This window comes from Ischnura elegans, chromosome 4 (assembly GCF_921293095.1).
Source record: "Ischnura elegans chromosome 4, ioIscEleg1.1, whole genome shotgun sequence".
Lineage (NCBI taxonomy): Eukaryota > Metazoa > Arthropoda > Insecta > Odonata > Coenagrionidae > Ischnura > Ischnura elegans.
Genome location: NC_060249.1, coordinates 21589807 through 21608679, shown reverse-complemented (window position 1 = coordinate 21608679; position 18873 = coordinate 21589807). Strand labels below are relative to the sequence as shown.

The 18873-nt window shown below is 39.8% G+C and overlaps 1 protein-coding gene across 1 annotated transcript in view; it reads left to right on the top strand.

The window, feature by feature from the left end:
- The first annotated feature begins 9971 nt into the window (after window positions 1-9971).
- LOC124157130 overlaps window positions 9972-18873 on the top strand; it is a 282883-nt gene continuing 273981 nt past the window's right edge. The window contains exon 1 of the mRNA XM_046531634.1: window positions 9972-13125. Coding sequence (XP_046387590.1) covers window positions 13065-13125 — 61 coding nt within the window. The 5' untranslated portion in view covers window positions 9972-13064. The remainder of the gene's footprint in view (window positions 13126-18873) is intronic.

The window sequence follows — 18873 nt, the reverse complement described above, 5'->3', positions numbered from 1 at the left end:
TATTTTGAAATCGGTGAAGAAGTGCCGTTCTAGTTCTCCTAGTTTCGTGTCGTTCAGTAGTGTGATTGTCAAGTTCGTTTTGACGGCGCATTGATTTACCAGCTTGAATTTCGTAAGGTGAGTTTTTTTATTCTTTTCATTTCAAAGATGCGTTTGTTTCAGCACAATTTCAATGAAATCTTTTAATTACTTATGAATTGTGACTGTTTTTGCCTCTCAGTAACCATTGCAATTATGATACGTGTTCTCTAACATATATTTATAATTTTCGATTCACCTCGCAGGGTTTCGAGTGCTTTTTGACGTACAAATGTATTCAAACCATTATGAAACTCAAAACGAGTTTCATAATGGTTTGAATACATTTGTACGTCAAAAAGCACTCGAAACCCTGCGAGGTGAATGTTTTAAATATGTAAAATTTAACATATGACTTGAAATGGAAAATCCTTGTTATAATCACGATTTTACAGCTGAGAGATAAAAAATGAAAAATATGAGTTGAAATGGAAAATCAATGTTATAATCACAATTTTACTTCTGATAATTAAAAAATTAAAAATATGATTTGAAATGGATAATCTATGTTATGAAACCATTATGAAACTCGTTTTGAGTTTCATAATAAATTATTAGAATCGAAGGGAATGACATCAAGATAAAAAATACACTTGTTGGATTTTTTGTAGCTGAGATTAAATGTTGAGAGCTACGAGGCTGCTCTAGATGGTCTCCGTGAATTACTTAAGTTGAGATTCTGGTCTAATTACGAAAAAATGTGGAGACAATATTACTGGAGCAATAAAAGATTTTAGTGCTACATATTTGGATCAACAACTATGGAGATGAATGATTTGAGGGCAATATAGAATCGACTCGTAGGTGTGACCAAATATTGTTTTGGGTTATCAACCTCACATTGCTACATCCGATTTTTTGAATGTGTGCTACACATATCGTACTGGATAGAATTTAAAAAAATGTAGGTAAGGAAGAATACAACAAAGCTGGAATCAAGTTCATGGTGAAAATGCCTACTAATTACGGCTAACATTCTTTACAGGCCCGAGGATACCTGAAAACACTCCTTATAGAGAGAAAATTTAGATTTCAGAATGCTTTTAGAGGAAGGATGGGGTTTATTTTTGATGTTCCAAGGCCTGTATCAGGGAACTTGAATGACGGTAACACCGCAAGACGTCTCTTCGATTCCCCAGACCTGGCCGCTGATTTGACGGGCAATTGAGTAAATGTAGACTGCAATAGCGTTTGTAACCCATGCACTGTAAAGCAAGTGTAACATTCACGCATGTTTGCAAATGAAATGGTTAAATACTTCATCTAAATTATATGTTTTCACAGGAAAGTGTAATGTACCATCAGAAGAAAATTAATTTTTCATAAGTACAGGCATCAATGTTGACCTAATCAAACATTTTTCCATCATTCTGAGAGCAATATCAAGTAGAATAACTCTAAATTTTACAGCTTTCTCGGACTACTTCCAGAGAACTGCGGAGTTATTCACTAAGATGTATCCCTGGTGTTACATAACAACCACGGTACATAAGGGGCTTCAGCATAGAAGCGATTTTGCAAAAGAGTTGATTCTTCCTATGGTAAAATGTTCTGAAGAAGTATTACGAGCCCAGAATAAGGACACGCGTAAATTCCGCCTGAGATTCAACAGAAAGCAATCCAGATAGGGCACGAATGAAGACCTTTTTAAACGACTGTTATTAAGGTCTGATACATTTCTTTTCACCATCCTGGTATCAAGTCCGAGGAGACCGAAGGAAATACCAAAAGATTAAAGAGAACTGCTGATTTTTTATGATAGTGTAGAAGAGGGATCAGACGCTAGTGACGGAATAATTTCATCGGAGGATTGATGGTAGAAACTCTATAAATGAAAACAAATACAATTCAGTACCTTTAAGGAAGAACATTTATGTGTGACATACATCTTTTCTATTTATATCGCAATTTATGATTCCGAATTGATTTTATTTGTAAGTTTAAGGTAATAAGTGGATTTCCATTGATGGTATATTGTATTTTTATTTAAATATCCCTTTACGGATAGAGCCAAACATTATCAAACATTTTTCCAATACATATGTATGATTTGATCCTGAATTTTCATTTATTGGACTTGCTCCCACGTATATTGTCTTTAAGATGGACGACCGAAAGTGAAATTTTACCTGGCCAGGTTACCTCTTCATCTTATATTTTATAATAACATAAAAATAATTAGTTTAAATTTCACGGTATTTTCATTTTCACTAAAACATTCCCATATTGCATACATCTTGGTCAGATAGAAAAATTAAAAACCCTTGAGCGATCTGTTAAATACCTTCAAAGGCTGTGCGTCGTCATAAAACGTCCTTTTCCACGCGACCCACCTCGGCGAGGGTGGAAACGGAAAATGTTAACGGTAGTTGCATTTCGCGAAAACAGTTCGTTTTTCTCTCTCTCCAAGTCAATCTTTTAACCCTACTTCAATACCCGAAGCATATTTCTTATTCGTGGAATGGTTCCGACAAATATCCAATCCCAAGCATTTCCACTCGAGTAACGCGTCAAATGGTCAATTCGGTCGATCCATAATCCTTGCTAATGTCATGAGTATAGTGTTTTAGGTCATTAATGACTAGGTTCTGTGCTTAAAATGACGATTTTCTAGAATAAAGTTTCAAAAAACTTGAAACATCGACCTCGGTTACCGAGCGTCAGGGTCCCGCGGCGTGGAGCTCAGCCTTGACTCGCGATCGAAAAATCGCTCTCATTTCCTTCGTCGCAGACTTTTTTTCCAAGATTTCTGCTTAGCATTCTTAAGAAATCTCTCCTTTACACCGTGATGTGAGTTTCCTGAGTTATATATTTCGTAAACGAAAGATAATGTCTACTTTATGTCAAATTTCACGTGAAAAACGGGTCCGCCATTTTGCGTTGTAAAACCAGTCAAACGGGAACCAAAATCTTCAAAATTCATGGAAAGTATAGGCAAAGCATCAAGTCAAAGGAATATTGCGTTTTTTATTCCATAAAAATCATGCCAACGCAACACCACCTGCTTAAATTCAAAGGTTTCTGAAGAAAAACGAGACCGCGCGTGTTTTTAAAAAGTTGGTCATGTTTGGGCCACTGTATCTCAGTAACGGATCGTATTGATGTAAAATGGCACATACATCTATAGTTGGTAATCATTTATAAGTATTTACGCCAAGTTTGAAGTCTCTATCTCAAAAAACGTCATTTTGGACTTTTGTCCAGCTTTTTTCGATTTCAGCCCACTGTGCGTTGTAATGAAACCAAAACTAGACAGTGTTATTAAACTGATCCTAATTATTAATAACCATTCCCAACTATACATTGATTTTCCCTGTTTGTCATAGAATTTTTTTGTTTAGTTAGGATTCTAGGAAAAGTTTATACGAGTTACGTCACCATATATTTAAATCGCTTCAAAAGTAAAGCATTTGCACAGTGAACGACGCCGAAAATATAATGTTTATTCGACATCTGTGGCGGTGAATTTTTACTTGTGATTGATATCTACGATCGAATTCACAGTTAAGAATCACATATGCAGACAAGTAGCAGTCACAAGCGAGAAAGTAATAAGGAAGTAGCATTTTCGGTCATTCATACCAAAACCCAAGATAAAAAATGGAATATTCATCACTTCCAAATAAAGAGTCAAGACTTCGTTTATCCACATTATTTATGCGACTGATTATGGTTTCGACGTAGAACGTCATCATTAGAGAAATGGCTGGCTAATAATGGCAATGATTATATACCAAACATAATTAATTGACATACTTTATATAATAACAGAAACATGGAAATTACATCAAAAAATCACAAACCATGGCCGGTCAATTGAGTCAGATGACCCGGTAATGTTAGCAGATGATGTGTAAACGCGTCAGAAGTTTATTAAGGTTTTGAAGGAAGGGATGACTGAATATGGAATTTAAAAAATTTAGGAAATACAAAGGTGATGTCAGTTAATTTTGAAGTATCCACAATAGTGAAAATAGAATGTGTAATAGGCATAAAGTGAAAAGCTACCGGTATCTACCGACAGACGACTGAAGATATTTTACAGAAATTAAAGCAAGTAAAATAACTGCAGGAGAGGCCTTCAGCCAGAAGAAAAACTTTTTATGAATGAAAAACCTGGATCTGGAAATGAGAAAAGCACTGTAAGTGCTACTAATGGAGTTTTTTCATGAATTGGTGTGAAGCGTGATCATTTTGTGATGGGGAAGACAATAGAATATAAAGCTTATGAAATGTGGGTGAGATGAAGGATAAAAGGGGTAATCTGGGTAGATAAAATGAGAAATGAGGAGGTATCGAGAAAAGTTAACAAAGGTTGATCGCCAGGAAATAAGGGAAAGAAAAGGGGACTTGTTTGGTCATGTGATGAGAAGGAAATGGAAATTAACTGAGGCACTTTGGAGGTCATTTAAAGGAGAGAAAGAGAGAGGAAGGAGAAGAATAAAATTGGTGGATCAGGTAAAGAACAAAATCTGTGAGGAAATAAAGAAACAATCTCGGGATAGGATTGGATGGAGCCAGAAGTAGAGGTCGAGACCTACCAGCACGCAGAACACCAGAGGGTGATGATGAGCTCTTTATTTACAATGATTAGCAAGTTCCACAAAGCCACGCCAGAAAATACCAATTTCATTAAGGCTATAACTTCTAATTCTGAGATTGCATTTATTTTATACCCATATGGACAGTTTCTTCATTCATTTAGAGAATAAAAATTGCAAGCGGACACTCATAAGCATTCTAACAACCCATGCGAAAAGATCATGAACATTTTGGCCATTTTTATCCATATCGATGGCTAAGTTCTAACAGCACGTATCTCAAAATTTGGCCGGTCTGACGCAGGTGTCTTTAACAATGTGTAATAACATTTTTAAAAAGTCAAGCAAAAAACAACTTTAGTTGACAAATGTGCGCTTCTTTTTCCGTTTTATGAATTTTTCGTCTACAATTTTAGCGTACGACTACAAAACATTATTCGTTTTTTTGCTCTCCCGGAAAGTTTCTATTTTTGAGATACTTATTGTTAGAACTTAGCCATCAATATGTTGCCTCGTCAACCTACCTGCCCTCTGCCGTGGGTGTGGAAACAACCTTCCTCCCCTTTCCTTCATTAGATTTGAAGACTTCTCTTCCGAACTTCAGAGCTGAACTCACATTCGCCCAACACACTCGATTCCACTGCGCGGTATCCGAACTCCACGGCTGCAATCACATAAAATACAAGCGGTCGCCGCCACGGCTTTCCGATTGTCGGGTTCCAGGGTGGAAGGGGTAGGTTAAAGGTTACCTGGGCGGCCCGGGGTAACAAAATATAGCTTGTTTCTAGTTTTCTTATTCCCTAGATGTGCACCTTCTCCGTCCCCATATAGTTTCACCCCGCCTCTTTGTGACCCCTTTGCCACTTAACAAAGTTTAAAGGACTAACGTCGCTGCAAAAAATAGTCCCGATTCCGCATTTAAAATTCTTCCCTCGGTCTGCAATTTTGTTTCGCGATAAATCACTGTTCGAACTTGTTCGCTCCGCGTTCCGTCGTTTCGCGAGTTCTCTCCTCTTGAGGAGCTAGGAAAAAAAACTACCAGACGACTACCTGCGGTCGTGTGTTTTTTTTGCGAACGTGATGTCCTCTGCCTTCAACTGTGCTCGTGCGACGAACGATTGTGAACTTTGCAGTCATTTCCCAAATTAAATCCTTCCCCTTGCCTCTGTTCTCCAATCTCTACTGGAGTGAAACATCATGAATTAAAGCCTTCGCTATAGTTTTCCCGCGAATTCGCGGTAGTTCTTTTAAAGGCCCCCGCGGTAAATATTTGATACAATCTTCGGGAATCTACCACGTTTTTTACTACGCTAGTATCACGGGAAATTTCTCCAGCATCTTCAGATCAAGAGTGCTACGACATACAAATGCAAGTCCATTCCGCATTCAGCATTACTTACTTCCTTAACACGTTGGCGGGGTTTCCTGTGTAACTACCATCATCAGACAAAAAAACACTCGGTCATAGGCGAGAAAATATGATTGATTGGAAGTATTGTTGCTGTGGAGCACGTAACGAAAAAAAGGGGAACGTTACTTCATATTTTATATTTTTTTCCTTAAAACTTGGTGATTGGGCTGCATACGTTTGGTTTCCAAAAGTTTTATTATAAAAATGAGCATGATTTCTAAATTATATAATTCATAGGAAATAATTGAAAAGTAGCTTGTGATTAGTAAGTAAGTTAGAAGGATGCGCTAAATAAAAATTTATATACTTAGAAACTATCAATTTTGTCAAAATATTCGTAAAAATCCCCGATTTTAACCGATAGAGTAATTTAATTTTGAATTGGTTTATCTATCGATCATCATGAATTGCATGTTACTTTAGAGAGGGTAAAAAAAAGGTAGCTTATGAATTAAACGGCCAAGCTTCACTGGTATGGAGTACATCAAAGGGATTCGGTGCGTAGAAATTATGGCCTTTCATGTGAAGGGCTGTGTGCTCTGCTGATTGAAAAAATTGAATACGCTCACATGGGAAAGAATCGTTAACTTTTGTTCCAGATAGCTGCCTTATGAAATTCAAGAGAGGAAGTCGAGCTGCTCCACAGGCTTGGTTCCCCATACACTAAAGAACGTCATTCGTCAATTGACTATGTTTCCAATCTCATTTCTCAAGGTAACTTCATTTTTCACTGCGGGCTGGGGTTATCCTATCGACTTCAAGTGTCTTATGATACTTTTATTCACGTTTTACACCGTTCAAGAAGCCAGGAATGCGGAAATCACCATATTCTGAGAGTGATTACAACACGAATATTGAAATGAGGGACTCCCTGTTAGCCTCTATTTTTTCATTAGATTACCCATCTCACATTTAAATGTGCTTATAATAGTGGTCACTCGCGTACTTGACGGCAGAGCAATTTGAATTTCACTATGGAATTATGTACAATTAGGGCTTTTATTCGAAAATTATATTATTGGTCATACAAACTATACAATAAAAAAAAACCTATAAAATTATATGATCAATTGGAAAAAAAAATTTATTGCTATTCCTCGATAAATGTAAATAATTAGAGGAAATGGATGTCTATCTGCACTCGTCTCCGCGCTACGAAGGCGAGTGAAGAGACATCCATTTCTTTTAATATATTACGGACTTTTGTGAATTCCAATCGAAATGCGCTATAAGTCGCAGTGTGCCTCCAGGATCTTCCGAACAGTCTGGAGTGGTCTCCTCCATGCAGTTCCCTTCGTTGAAAATCTTTTAATCCACATCTACATACTATCCCGCATGCCAACTCAATGCAAATGTTGCAGGGGGTGTTAGAACTCCAGCCTTTTATACATAAAAAGTAAATGCTCTCACGAATTACGCTTAGCATTTTATCTTTTATCATGCGGGGTAAAAACGGATTCCTATACCAATCCGTTTGGCAAAATACCTCCCTTAATTTATTGTTTCTGTCGTACCTGAAAATATGGTTGGGTTCTCATATGTTGTTTTCCATGTCGCTCTTAAGGATGTCTATGCTCAATAGGGTGGTTTTCTATTATTTTTGTATTGCCTGGATCGAAAGATTATTACTCCTGGAGTGCGCATTTCATACTCTTAGATTTTCGAATGACGGTATCTATTTTTGGCGATTAAATGAAAAGTGAAAAATTTCAAGCGCTCGAAAACGCGACGGCTAAGTAGGAATTATGGGAAAAGTCCGCGCGACGTATTTCTGGATACCGCTTTCGCAGTGTGAGGTGACCTTGGGGCGAGGCTTGAGCGCTGATACGACGTAGGCTGCTAGCAGGTAGCCGAGTTTGAGATGGTGTGAGTCGTCGTCATTAGCTTTCTGCTGCTTGTTAGTTCAAATAGCTACGTTAGCCGACTGCAGAAATGAATAGATTATCTATCGAAAAAATCTATGCCCTTTTCTTTTGTACTGGTGTTTTTAATTATGTCAGGATTCGCCAAATGAAAGCTACAGTGCAAAGGAATTCTTTTGAACGGGACAATAAAATGTACCTATGACTCCGCAAAATGTATTTATATACCTACCCAAATACTGAACTCATTGTCCGAACGATGTGGGTCACCAGATCTTACTTGGGCTCGGATGACCTCCTTTGTCCATTTACATCGATTGAGCGACTTCTACGAATCATACCTGAGAACTTGAATTATTTGCATCGATATTTGAATAAAACTGAGCCCTTTCAGTTCCGTTACAAGAATATTGACGTAAGGTTCGGTGAATGCCTTTGGGAATTTGGAAAAGAGATTATTATTCCTGAAGATAACTAAATCTCTTTCTTGAAAAATAGTTGTTAAAATTTTATCATCTTCAATGGTTAATTATTATAGGATTGGCTTGAGGAAGATCTCCAATTTTTTGACCTAATCTTTTCACACTTTGCACTCAGTTATTTATTTTTTTCAGTCATCTTATGATATCACTGGAATTTTTTGAGCCAATTATTGTCCTATTGAAATTTCATGTACGCAAATCCAGCGAGCCACCATTTGAGAGCTTGGCAGGAGGTTACTAATCACCCGTATTCGGTATGAAACTGGTACTCTGAATGCGAATCACATTGTTATGAAAAATATGTGTATAGCTATAAAAATAAAACGTAAATATTCCTATGTGGTATGAACCACCTAGTATGCGTTGCGATTTACAAAACAACACTGCTATACAAAATCTGCCCTCGTTTACTTATTGAAGTAAGTCTATTCATGCAAGGTCATATTCAAATAAAAGGTTTACGGCGAAGAAATAAAGGTTATCAAATTTTTATGTGACTAGATGAGAAAAAGTAGGTAAGTTGCAGTAAAAACAAAAAAAACGAGTAAAAATGGGCAAAAACATACATTTAGTGCTCCTAGATAATACTCTGTTGAATGTCATGAATTGCGGCACTATTGTAGTACATAGTGTTCCACATAGTATAGCCTTCATAGTGCATAGAAGGAACTATGTCTTCTTTTCTCATTTATGTATTCCATTTCCTTAATCTTCTTCCCGTGACCTTTTCTACCATAGTACGTCGGTAAGCGAAGGATCTTTTCACATAATCTAAACCAATCCTAAAGCCTAAAACCCATCCTCAAACCTACGCTAATATCACACCCATATACTGCCAATACACAGCCTATGGCCCAAGTATTGCAGACTTTTCTCTGAAAAATTATCATACAGGTGAACGTTCACATATGATCAGGGGTTCACCCACTACAGAGCCGCAGAAAAACTGTGGTTACATTGAGTAGATAAATAGGGTGCACCTCTCTAGATTGTATCTTCATTCCTATCGTGTATGTGAGATACGGTCTTCATATCCATAAATCTACCACCTCTGAAATTCATCTCATCTCCTAGATACCCCCGAAATAATTTTCAGATTACGGCCAAGTTTATCGTATTTGGTCAGCAACAAAATATCAGGCACATTATAAATTGTTCATTTACTTAAAAACTTTTCCATGTATGGAGTCCTGTTATAGTTAATTTTAATGCAATAACAGAGAGTATGCGTCAAATCACCCCTGTATGTATATACTGTCACGTAAGTGCATGTAATTTTATTACATATTAATTTTATTTCAGTTCACAATACCTATGCTGGATTAAGTTCATGCCACTATTCCTCAACCTATTTTTTTCTCTTCCCCACCCCACAGTTGCTGTGCTTACCCTTTCCACCCGGTCGCTTCTCCACCCTGGACCTCCCCACCCCTTGCCTCCGCTCTGCGCAATTCCCCCCCTCTCCTTTACACCCCCTTTCCGCGCCGGTCAAATACGACGCTCCACCCCCACCACCACCTGCCCCCACCCCCTACCTCCCCTCACTTCCCCTCCACTCCCAATCCACTCGTTTCTCTCCAGCAGTTTCCCGTCGGCTGCCGCGCATGTGGCTGCTTGGCGCAGTGGGGATCTTTGCGATAGCCCAGAGTACGTAAGCGCTCCCTCGCTTGTTTTTCCCGTGTACGAGGAAAATATGACGCGAAAGCAAGCCGAAAAACCTCCCCCTGGGTGTGGGATATTGTATATCCCCTGAGCACATCATTGACCTATCAAGTCGGGCCTACTGACAGAACTTCCGCATGAGCTGTATTGTCGTCGACGCGCACAGTATTCGCGTGTGTCGATTGTTGTCAGCAAGGGGAGCGTGACCACTGTCCGAACTGAACTCTCCCGTGCCTAGGGTGCCAGAGCGTGCCGAGCTTGGGAAGAGAGCGGCTCTTAGTATCTCTTTACGTGACAATCGCCGCAGCTGATTCCAATGACGTTCATTTAAGTGTAGTATGTGCTATTGGTCTGTGTCCACTTTTCATCATTTGCTCCCCACGCCCTCTGACGTGTTCGGTGTTTTGGTGACAAGGTGACCATCGTGAAGTGTGGTTTGAACTCACCTCAATCAACTGACTCTAAACTCTCTCTTCTAATCTGAGGGACTGCGCATGGTTATAGGCTCTGACAGGAAGTCAACTCCAGCATTCCACTTGATCTTACAAAATTTCCGGGAGAATTTTTGGCGACAAGGAACAGGGCAGGGTCTTATAAACTGGTGGTGTGTGAAGAAATATTGTTGTGCTGACCGTGATGTCTTTCTTTTGTGTGTGGTATCTTCTTGTTTAAGTGTTGCGGGTATCAGCACAGCTGCCCCGTGTCTACTTTATCTCTGGTCGTCGCCTGTGGGGGTAGCGAATAACTCCAAGGGGTCTGAGGCGTGTGATCTCTGTCGGCGAGTGCAGGCGAATCGGCCGGCGGGCGACGAGGCATTTTCCGCCTCGGCGCTAAGCTCTCCTCGGAGGGAGGGAGTGGAAAGGCGAAGACACCCGCTGTTCACGCCGTCTGCCGCATCTTGGACGCGACGCATATTTCTTTTTCGCGACCTCCGAAGCTTCGACACGCTCATAGCGGGTGACTCAAGCTTTTCGGGACTAATTTCCTCCGAACATAAGAAGTATGCCCTCCATGAAGTTTATGGCGCGATAAGTGACTGTATTTTCTCTGTGGTAAATTCCTATGGAGGGTTTATTGACTTATTCCCGCACTGAGTAAACTATTATTAAGCCAGACTTTTCTGTTTCCTACCCTTATTGAAGCCACAGTGATTTTTTTCGTTGCTTTCAAGAATTTGGATATTGTTCCCACGTGAAGGGGTTTAGAACCAGGAAAACTTGTGGAGGAGGAGTTCCCCAATGAACTTTTCCACCACCTCCGACCTTGCATTTCCTCAAACGCGAAATGCGTGGGGGATGCTTCATAATAAGACCGAAGGGAAGTGAAGTAAGGAAGCGGGCAGTGCTGAAAACTCGGAAAATACCGTTTCAATAAAGTTAAATTGAAAGCACAAGTTCTAAAATTTTTTTCGGAGGACTTCCTATGACTGCTAGGAGGCATTAATGCATTGGGTCGTGAGAAGCAAGGAGTGTGAGAATTCTGTGGTCACTCCTTCGACTAAATAGGATTCCAAAGTCAATGAAAATTTCATGGGAATATCTTTTCTGATGATAAATGCCCTTTAGATGGAGGGAGTCCTAGATGTTAAGCAGTAGTGGGCCTATTTTGCCTGGTTGTTTTTATATTAAACGCCACTGTTTTTTCACTCTCTTACGTATCTCTCGGCAATTAGCGTGTATTGCAGTCAACGCGAGTGATGCATCTAACAGGATATAATTACTAGAGGTACCTCGGATTTGGATTTTCGTGTTTGACTAGAAATGAAGGAGAGGAAGGCCGAATAAGCAAAATTTCCACTGAAGCGGAGAAAGACCCTACCTCATCGTACCAAGTGCCCTCTTCCTAGACGGCCACTTAGAAAGGATTTTCCCCGCTGACTCGCTCATTTGCTCCCAGTCCGTGCCGCACTGCATGCGTTCTGAGTGAATTTCACGCCTCGGCGACTCACGAATTTCCACGGGCTCTTTCTTGATTTGCCTTGCCGCCATCCCCAAACCCGCAGTCGCCACTTCTCCTACCCCTCCCCTTCAAGAAATTTAAGGGAGAAGCCCCTGCTGCTGAAAAGTTGACAGAATTTCGGTGGCACCGAGAGAAAGAAAAACTTTGTGAGAAAAAAAAAGTTTTGTGAGACGTAATTTTAATGAAATTGTTGTGAATTACCTCCCGTTTCTAACGACCCTTAAAAAGGAAGAAGCTTTCAAATTATTTGGGTTATCTGCATTGACGTGGCCGAATATTCCATTCAAGCCACTGATACCCTCACCAGTGCTGATTAAGGGTTCACCTCCGTATTTACGCTGGTTGTGTTGATAAGACTCTGGTTACCAAAACGCCTCCAAGGATTTTTCAAACGTAGACCTCTTCATTCACTCTTTCGCCATGTTCTGAATTGGTCATTACTTGATTCAGTACATGCTTACTCACGAATTTCTATCCCACTGTCGCTGGAAGAGCAGTGTTGAAGGTGTTCTGTGTATTCTGGTCTGGAATTGGAGCGTGGACTTTGACAGAAGTGAAATCCGTGAATTGACCGTATGTAGTGGGAGGGCGGAAATAGTAGCTGAGGCATAAGGCTAAGCTTAAGACTGAGGCTATACAGAGTTGTGTGTCAGCATGTATACTTTCATCCAGTCCTGAGTATCACTCGGTGGTGAACATTGGGAGCCATCCAGAAGTGAAAATCGATCTGTACTTGGCTTTGGTCGAAGAAGCATGTGCTAAGTGAAAGAAAGCGATACAATTTAAGCCCCTTTATTTTTGATGAACTATTAGTTATTGATTTCGGTAAAAGTAATAGGTGGTACTTGATAATTTTGTTTGTTTCCGTGTTTTCCCGTCATCCATTGTAGGTGAAAGAAAAGATCGGATTTTGTTTGGTCTTGTGCGTCTTGAGTCGGATGTAAAGTGGTCTGCATTGCTTCTGTGAAGTGCGCTTCCGATCAAGGGAGTGAGACGCCAGGATTAGCGGCGAGTTTGGATGTGCATCGTTTGGCATCGGGACCCTAAAGTCAACTAAGGAGCAGCAAACATGGGCCAGGTCGGAGGATACCTTGGATGGCTGCTGCTCTGCGCCGTCACCTGCTTTCAAGGTATGGTCCTACCTTACATCATTTACATTCTTACAGATGGTGAGGAATTTATGTCAGGGGAAGGCAAAAGTGGGCCAAAACTATTCGAGTCCTCATGGATTGGTGAATATTTTTACGTTTCGGCCGAATACGCCCGCCGCTTAGAATTATCGTAATCCAATTTATCCACTTGTGTCATCTTATTTTCTCTATTTATAAAATTGCATGTTGGTTTTACACATGACATGTCCTGGTATGTGCTTATTTAAAAGTAATTAAAATAAGCTTACATTGAGCTTTCCCTACGCACTTACGCTAATGTCGCCAGTTCTCCAATGTATGCGGATTTTGGGCAAATGGCGATGACCGATGGTGCATTTTTGATTCAAGTTGTTGACTACAACGAAAAATGTTCATATTATCTCCAACAGTTCCAGAAAACTCAATTTTTAATTATCATGAAGATGATTCATTTCTCAGCTTCATGTCTTTGGATACCCCTTTACCCTCTGCCGTTTTTAGCTGAGTACGAATATCATTCCAATTAAAAATATTTAAGTGGCACAGTTTCGTTTTCAATGAGAGAGAATTTGAACTCAATTAAACCATTTTAAACCATTAAAAAATTTTCGTTTATAGCTTTAATTTCCTCCCATTATCAAGATAGTCGTTTATCTTATTGATATTTTTCTCGCCTTCTTTTCAATCAAATTATCAGTGGAAATTGTCCAGTTTCGTTATGGTGTGATTTTTCTTTGTGAAATGAACGACTATATTTAGGAAGGTAGAGTTAATTCTTTGAGAAGTTTTTATTATTAATTAATTAATAATAAAAACTTCTCAAATTTTGAAACAAAATTTAATAGAAATTTCTACTTTGGTATTTCGATTCACATATGGAGTAACAAAATAATATCATCGTTTTTTTTTCATCCGATAAGTAATTTTCTTGCTGCATTTATCACCAAGGCGGTCCATGACGGGTCCTGCCGATAAAAAAGACCGAAGAACGGGGAAAAATGCAGTTCTGACCCTTACTCTCCCATAATTACTTGAGTCACGCACTGGGTTGGAAGTTTCACACCGAAACCGCTAAGGTATTAAAGGAGGGCATAGCTAACAACGAAACTCGTAAGTAAACGATTCCATTCATGAGCGTACATATGGCTAATCGCGCAGCAGCATTCTATTAAATATACCGATTTGATTTTTCTGCTTTGGATTCAAATGCTTGCCGTTTACACGAGGTACGGCCTGACAAGTGAGTAGGTGTCCCTCCCACTCTTTATTCGTGGAAACCTCACAAAACGCTCGACTAATCTGAGATTGATGCACTGAATTGTTGAGGCCTTTACTTTGTAGAATTCCATATTTAATGTTTGGAAGGAAATTTCTTAGCTTTTCTACAAAAACACACACTTTATTGCCGACTAGTTTCGGTTACACTGCACCATTTTCAAGGCTAGTGATACACATCAGAATTTGCCGGTATATATACTCTGTGGTCGGGTGATTGGAGGAGAAGGGGAAAGGGGAGAGGTAAGTGACGGGAATGGTGAAGGAGGGAAGGGGTAGGGGAAAAACCAGAAGTAGTTACAAAGAAGAGCGTGGGTTGGCGTCACAAGGATTTTTTGGGGTGTAATAGTGGAATGTCTAGGAGGGGGGAGTGGAAAGGGAAAAGGTGGTCATTAGCAATGGGTTCTTTCCTCTTTACAATTTTTAAAATTTCCAACTGTTCTCTGATGTCCAGCTGTGTTCCTTTTTTGACTCGGTGCAGCAATTCCGGGGTAAAATCCGCTTGGTGGCCTTCCTCCCGAAGATGGGTAGCGAATTGGGACATCCCAGTGTTGTTGTAGTAATCGCGCCGGTGTTCCTCCGCTCGTACGGTCAGATTTCTTCCTGTTTGCCCTATGTATTTGGAGTCACAATCACCACACCTTAATTGGTAGACCCCGCTCTTGAGGGCTGAGTCAGTGGGGTCCTTGACTGAAGGTAGCATGCTCTTCAGGTTAGAATTATTGTAAAAGGCCGGTTTTATGTTGATTACTTTGAGTAATTTTTCCAATTTAATAGAAGGTTGGCCTAAATATTTTATACGTCGCCATGACGGATCAACAGTCCTAGACATTCCACTATTACACCCCAAAAAATCCTTGTGACGCCAACCCACGCTCTTCTTTGTAACTACTTCTGGTTTTTCCCCTACCCCTTCCCTCCTTCACCATTCCCGTCACTTACCTCTCCCCTTTCCCCTTCCCCTCCAATCACCCGACCACAGAGTATATATACCGGCAAATTCTGATGTGTATCACTAGCCTTGAAAATGGTACAGTGTAACCGAAACTAGTCGGCAATAAAGTGTGTGTTTTTGTAGAAAAGCTAAGAAATTTCCTTCCAAACATTAATCTGAGATTCTTCAGAACTTTGCCAATTATTGACTGTTTTCTTTAGGACACGTTTGAAGTAATTGTAATTCTCTTACATTTGACGATTTCGTGGTCTGTATTAGTGCCGTGCTGGTACGTTTTTTTATTTTATTGAGAGATTTGGTGACAAATTGATTCCATGTAGTGCTCATTTGATATCTTTCTTTAGTATTTTTCCCGATTCTGGGGATTTATTATTATTATATTTTATTTTATTTTTAAAAATTTATTTTTAGTCATGGAATTTTGAATGTGACTTGGTCTGAAATTACACTTCGTGGAATGTTTTACTGCTGACTTTCATATATTTTATCCTTTTAATTTGATATTTTCTAGCTCATTTACTTATTCTTCCCCTCCCCCTCCAATACTACGTTCGATGAACCCTCGTGTCCTCAGAGTCCTGCCACACATATTTCTTAAAAGGCGTTGTAATGTACGTGAATTCATGAAATCGCTTTAAGATAGTGAAATGTAAAAAAAAACTTTGTAATTCCACATAAACTTACTACTGAACGGCCTAAATTTCGACTTGGCACGTCGAAACCCAGGCACAGTATTAAATTTATGCGGAATAAATTTTTTTTTGTATTTCATTATTTCTTAAAAGAGTCCCCCACATTACGTTTTGGTTATTGTAACTCCGTAATATTTTACTTCGTCTATTACTCTTTATATTTCGGTGTCATCCTCATTATTATTTAAGTATTCTACCGATTAAGGCTAGATTTATATGGAGCTTCACGAAGCATGCCAGCAGTCTCCCCTCCTCTCAAAGTCTTCTCTCTCCAATCCTCAATAAGACCAACTTCCTTTCATTCTATCTAAAAATCCTATTCTCCTCCTACCTCTCCCTCGTTTACCCAGCATTGTACCTTCTAACACTGTTTTCTACATACCCTCGCCGCTAAGTACTCCCTCCATCCATACCCTATCTCTCCTCCGTATCTCATTTAAAAGCTTTCCTTTCCTCAACCACCATGCCCAGCACTTCGTTCCTCTTCCTTTCCGTCCACTTCTCCTTCTATACTCTGCATGCTGTATTAGGATCCCTTGTGCATGTCGGGCAATCATTGTGGTCGGTGGGAGGTGAGCATTTGTGTTTGGGTCAAGTTGGTTGTTTGATTCACGCCATGCCACACAGGACGTCCCTCATCGCGGTGGCTTGGTCGTGAACAATGGGCCAGTGGAGCAGCTCGGAAACCTTCTGGCGAATTGCGAACGCACACAAACTCACCTGCGACGTGGGTTTACGCTCGGTGTGCCCAGCGGAAGTATCTGATGACCGCGACGGTGGGCCGCCGCGCTGGTTGGCCGCTGGCCAGCGGCGGTTTAGGGCGCCTAGTTCCGTTGGACGAGATTTTGAAGGGCGGAATCGTTAGGCGGAGAGCTTGTAGCCTAAGAAGTGTTGGTTAGGATCCGGTCTCTTTTCTTCAATGAGAGCAGCATTTGATGATGAATAATGAGGAATCAGAATATTATATCCTAATACGCAATTCGAGTTTCTTCTACTTAGGCAGTAGGCTTGATGAATATTAAGAAAAAAATAGAAAACGCGCCCGTCCATTCTTCGAGCTTTACGCCCTTAAAAATGAATGATTAATTCATAATATTAGTGATATTTAGTTGTTCGATACAAATACACGAGATAGAACCAATTATACTAGTAATAAGTGAATATTTTCATCACCAGAAAAGTGTTCGGATAAATTTAAATGAACCTTCATTTGAAAACTATTCTCCCCGTAATTTAAAAAAATGAGAAATACATCTGAAACAATTTTCTAATGCTTTCTTTTCGAAGCATTTATTGAGAATAATAAATTCTCACAGCCAACGTTGAGAACGCATCAATCCCTGAAATACAGTCGCATATCTTATCCTGACGTATTGCTCATATTAAACGAAAGCTATCTTTTCAAAATTGTCAGGGTTAATGCAGTACATCCTAGCCTAAATATTCCTGTATCGCATGCATAAAAATATTTGAATATGAGATATTTAAAGATTAAATTTTCAAATTTGATACGGACGCTTATTTAACTGCGAACTAGCCAACGGAACGGAGTCACCCGTGACTACACTTAAACTGCGAAAAGTCAACAGAGAAAAAAATAGTTTACATGACCTGGAGTCAAACCCGGGATTGCTTGTTGAGGTACAGGTTAGTTTTGAAAAGGATCCAATTTATGACCATGACAATTAAAAGACGATAGCTTAATATTTGAACCAGGGGGTCTGACCAAGGCGGGCGGGAATCCCCCCCCCCCCCCGGGGTTACAGGGCTGAAGCCCTGAATAGCCTCGGGAACCCTGGCTTTTTCATTGGCAACTGCCAATTTCCTAGGATCCTTCTAGTACGAAAGCTCTGAAACGATACATTCGTTAAACTGATCATGAAATAGAGCACCGAGACCCCTGCTGTTGTTACGGGTCGTCATTATTAATATTCATAAATTCAGTATCATTATCAATATTAACCGGGAATGGGGACTCATTTTATATCTAATTTAGATTTTACATTTTAAACTGTTTATTTTGTATTTTCATGAGCATAAAAACACGCTCACCTAATTCTGTCCTGCCAATTGTTTGAGTGGTTGATTTGACCATTGGGGTCTACGTTGCCTCCAGTCCATCTAGGGTTACCACTCCGCTATTGATTTAAACGAGTAATAAGTCACGAAAACGGACGGGTCGAACGGGAATGATGAGTCTTCTACGTCTACGAGAAGGGATGTTGTGGTGGCCTACCGTGATGCTCTTTGCCTAAGTAGGGAGTTCTCGCCAGGGCTAGCCATTGTGAACATGACGGAAATATGGGCGGAAAACGATGATTAATGCTGCTTGTTACTCAGTGACCCTTCTGTTGCCTCCGCACTCATGTGAATTTCATGGGATTTGGTGGACACAGTTGAGGCTCCCAGCTCCTTCTGACATTCCATTCTGATGAGAGCATGCGATTATCTGAAGCCCTGGGCCTGTGTTGCTGGCCATTGCTGTTGTCTCTTGCTAAAGAGATTTAACAAATTTCGTGCTCATGACGTCGCTTCTACGCCGTGTGTCTGAGAAGGTAAAGCATATAATCCAAAATCGGAAAAAAACCATGGCCAAAAATATCGGTAATATTGTCCAAGGTAATATATTTCGGCTCGTAATATTTTTACTTTAGAGCAATAAATCTTTCAAAATGGTATCAATTTGTGCCAATTCCAAAGTAAAAGATTTATTTTGGCTGTATTATGATTTAGATCGGTGCTTTTTTTCTCGCATAGGTTTGATTGAATTTTCTCCATAACACAAACTATGACCCAAAAAAAATATTGGATATAGTATGTGTATTG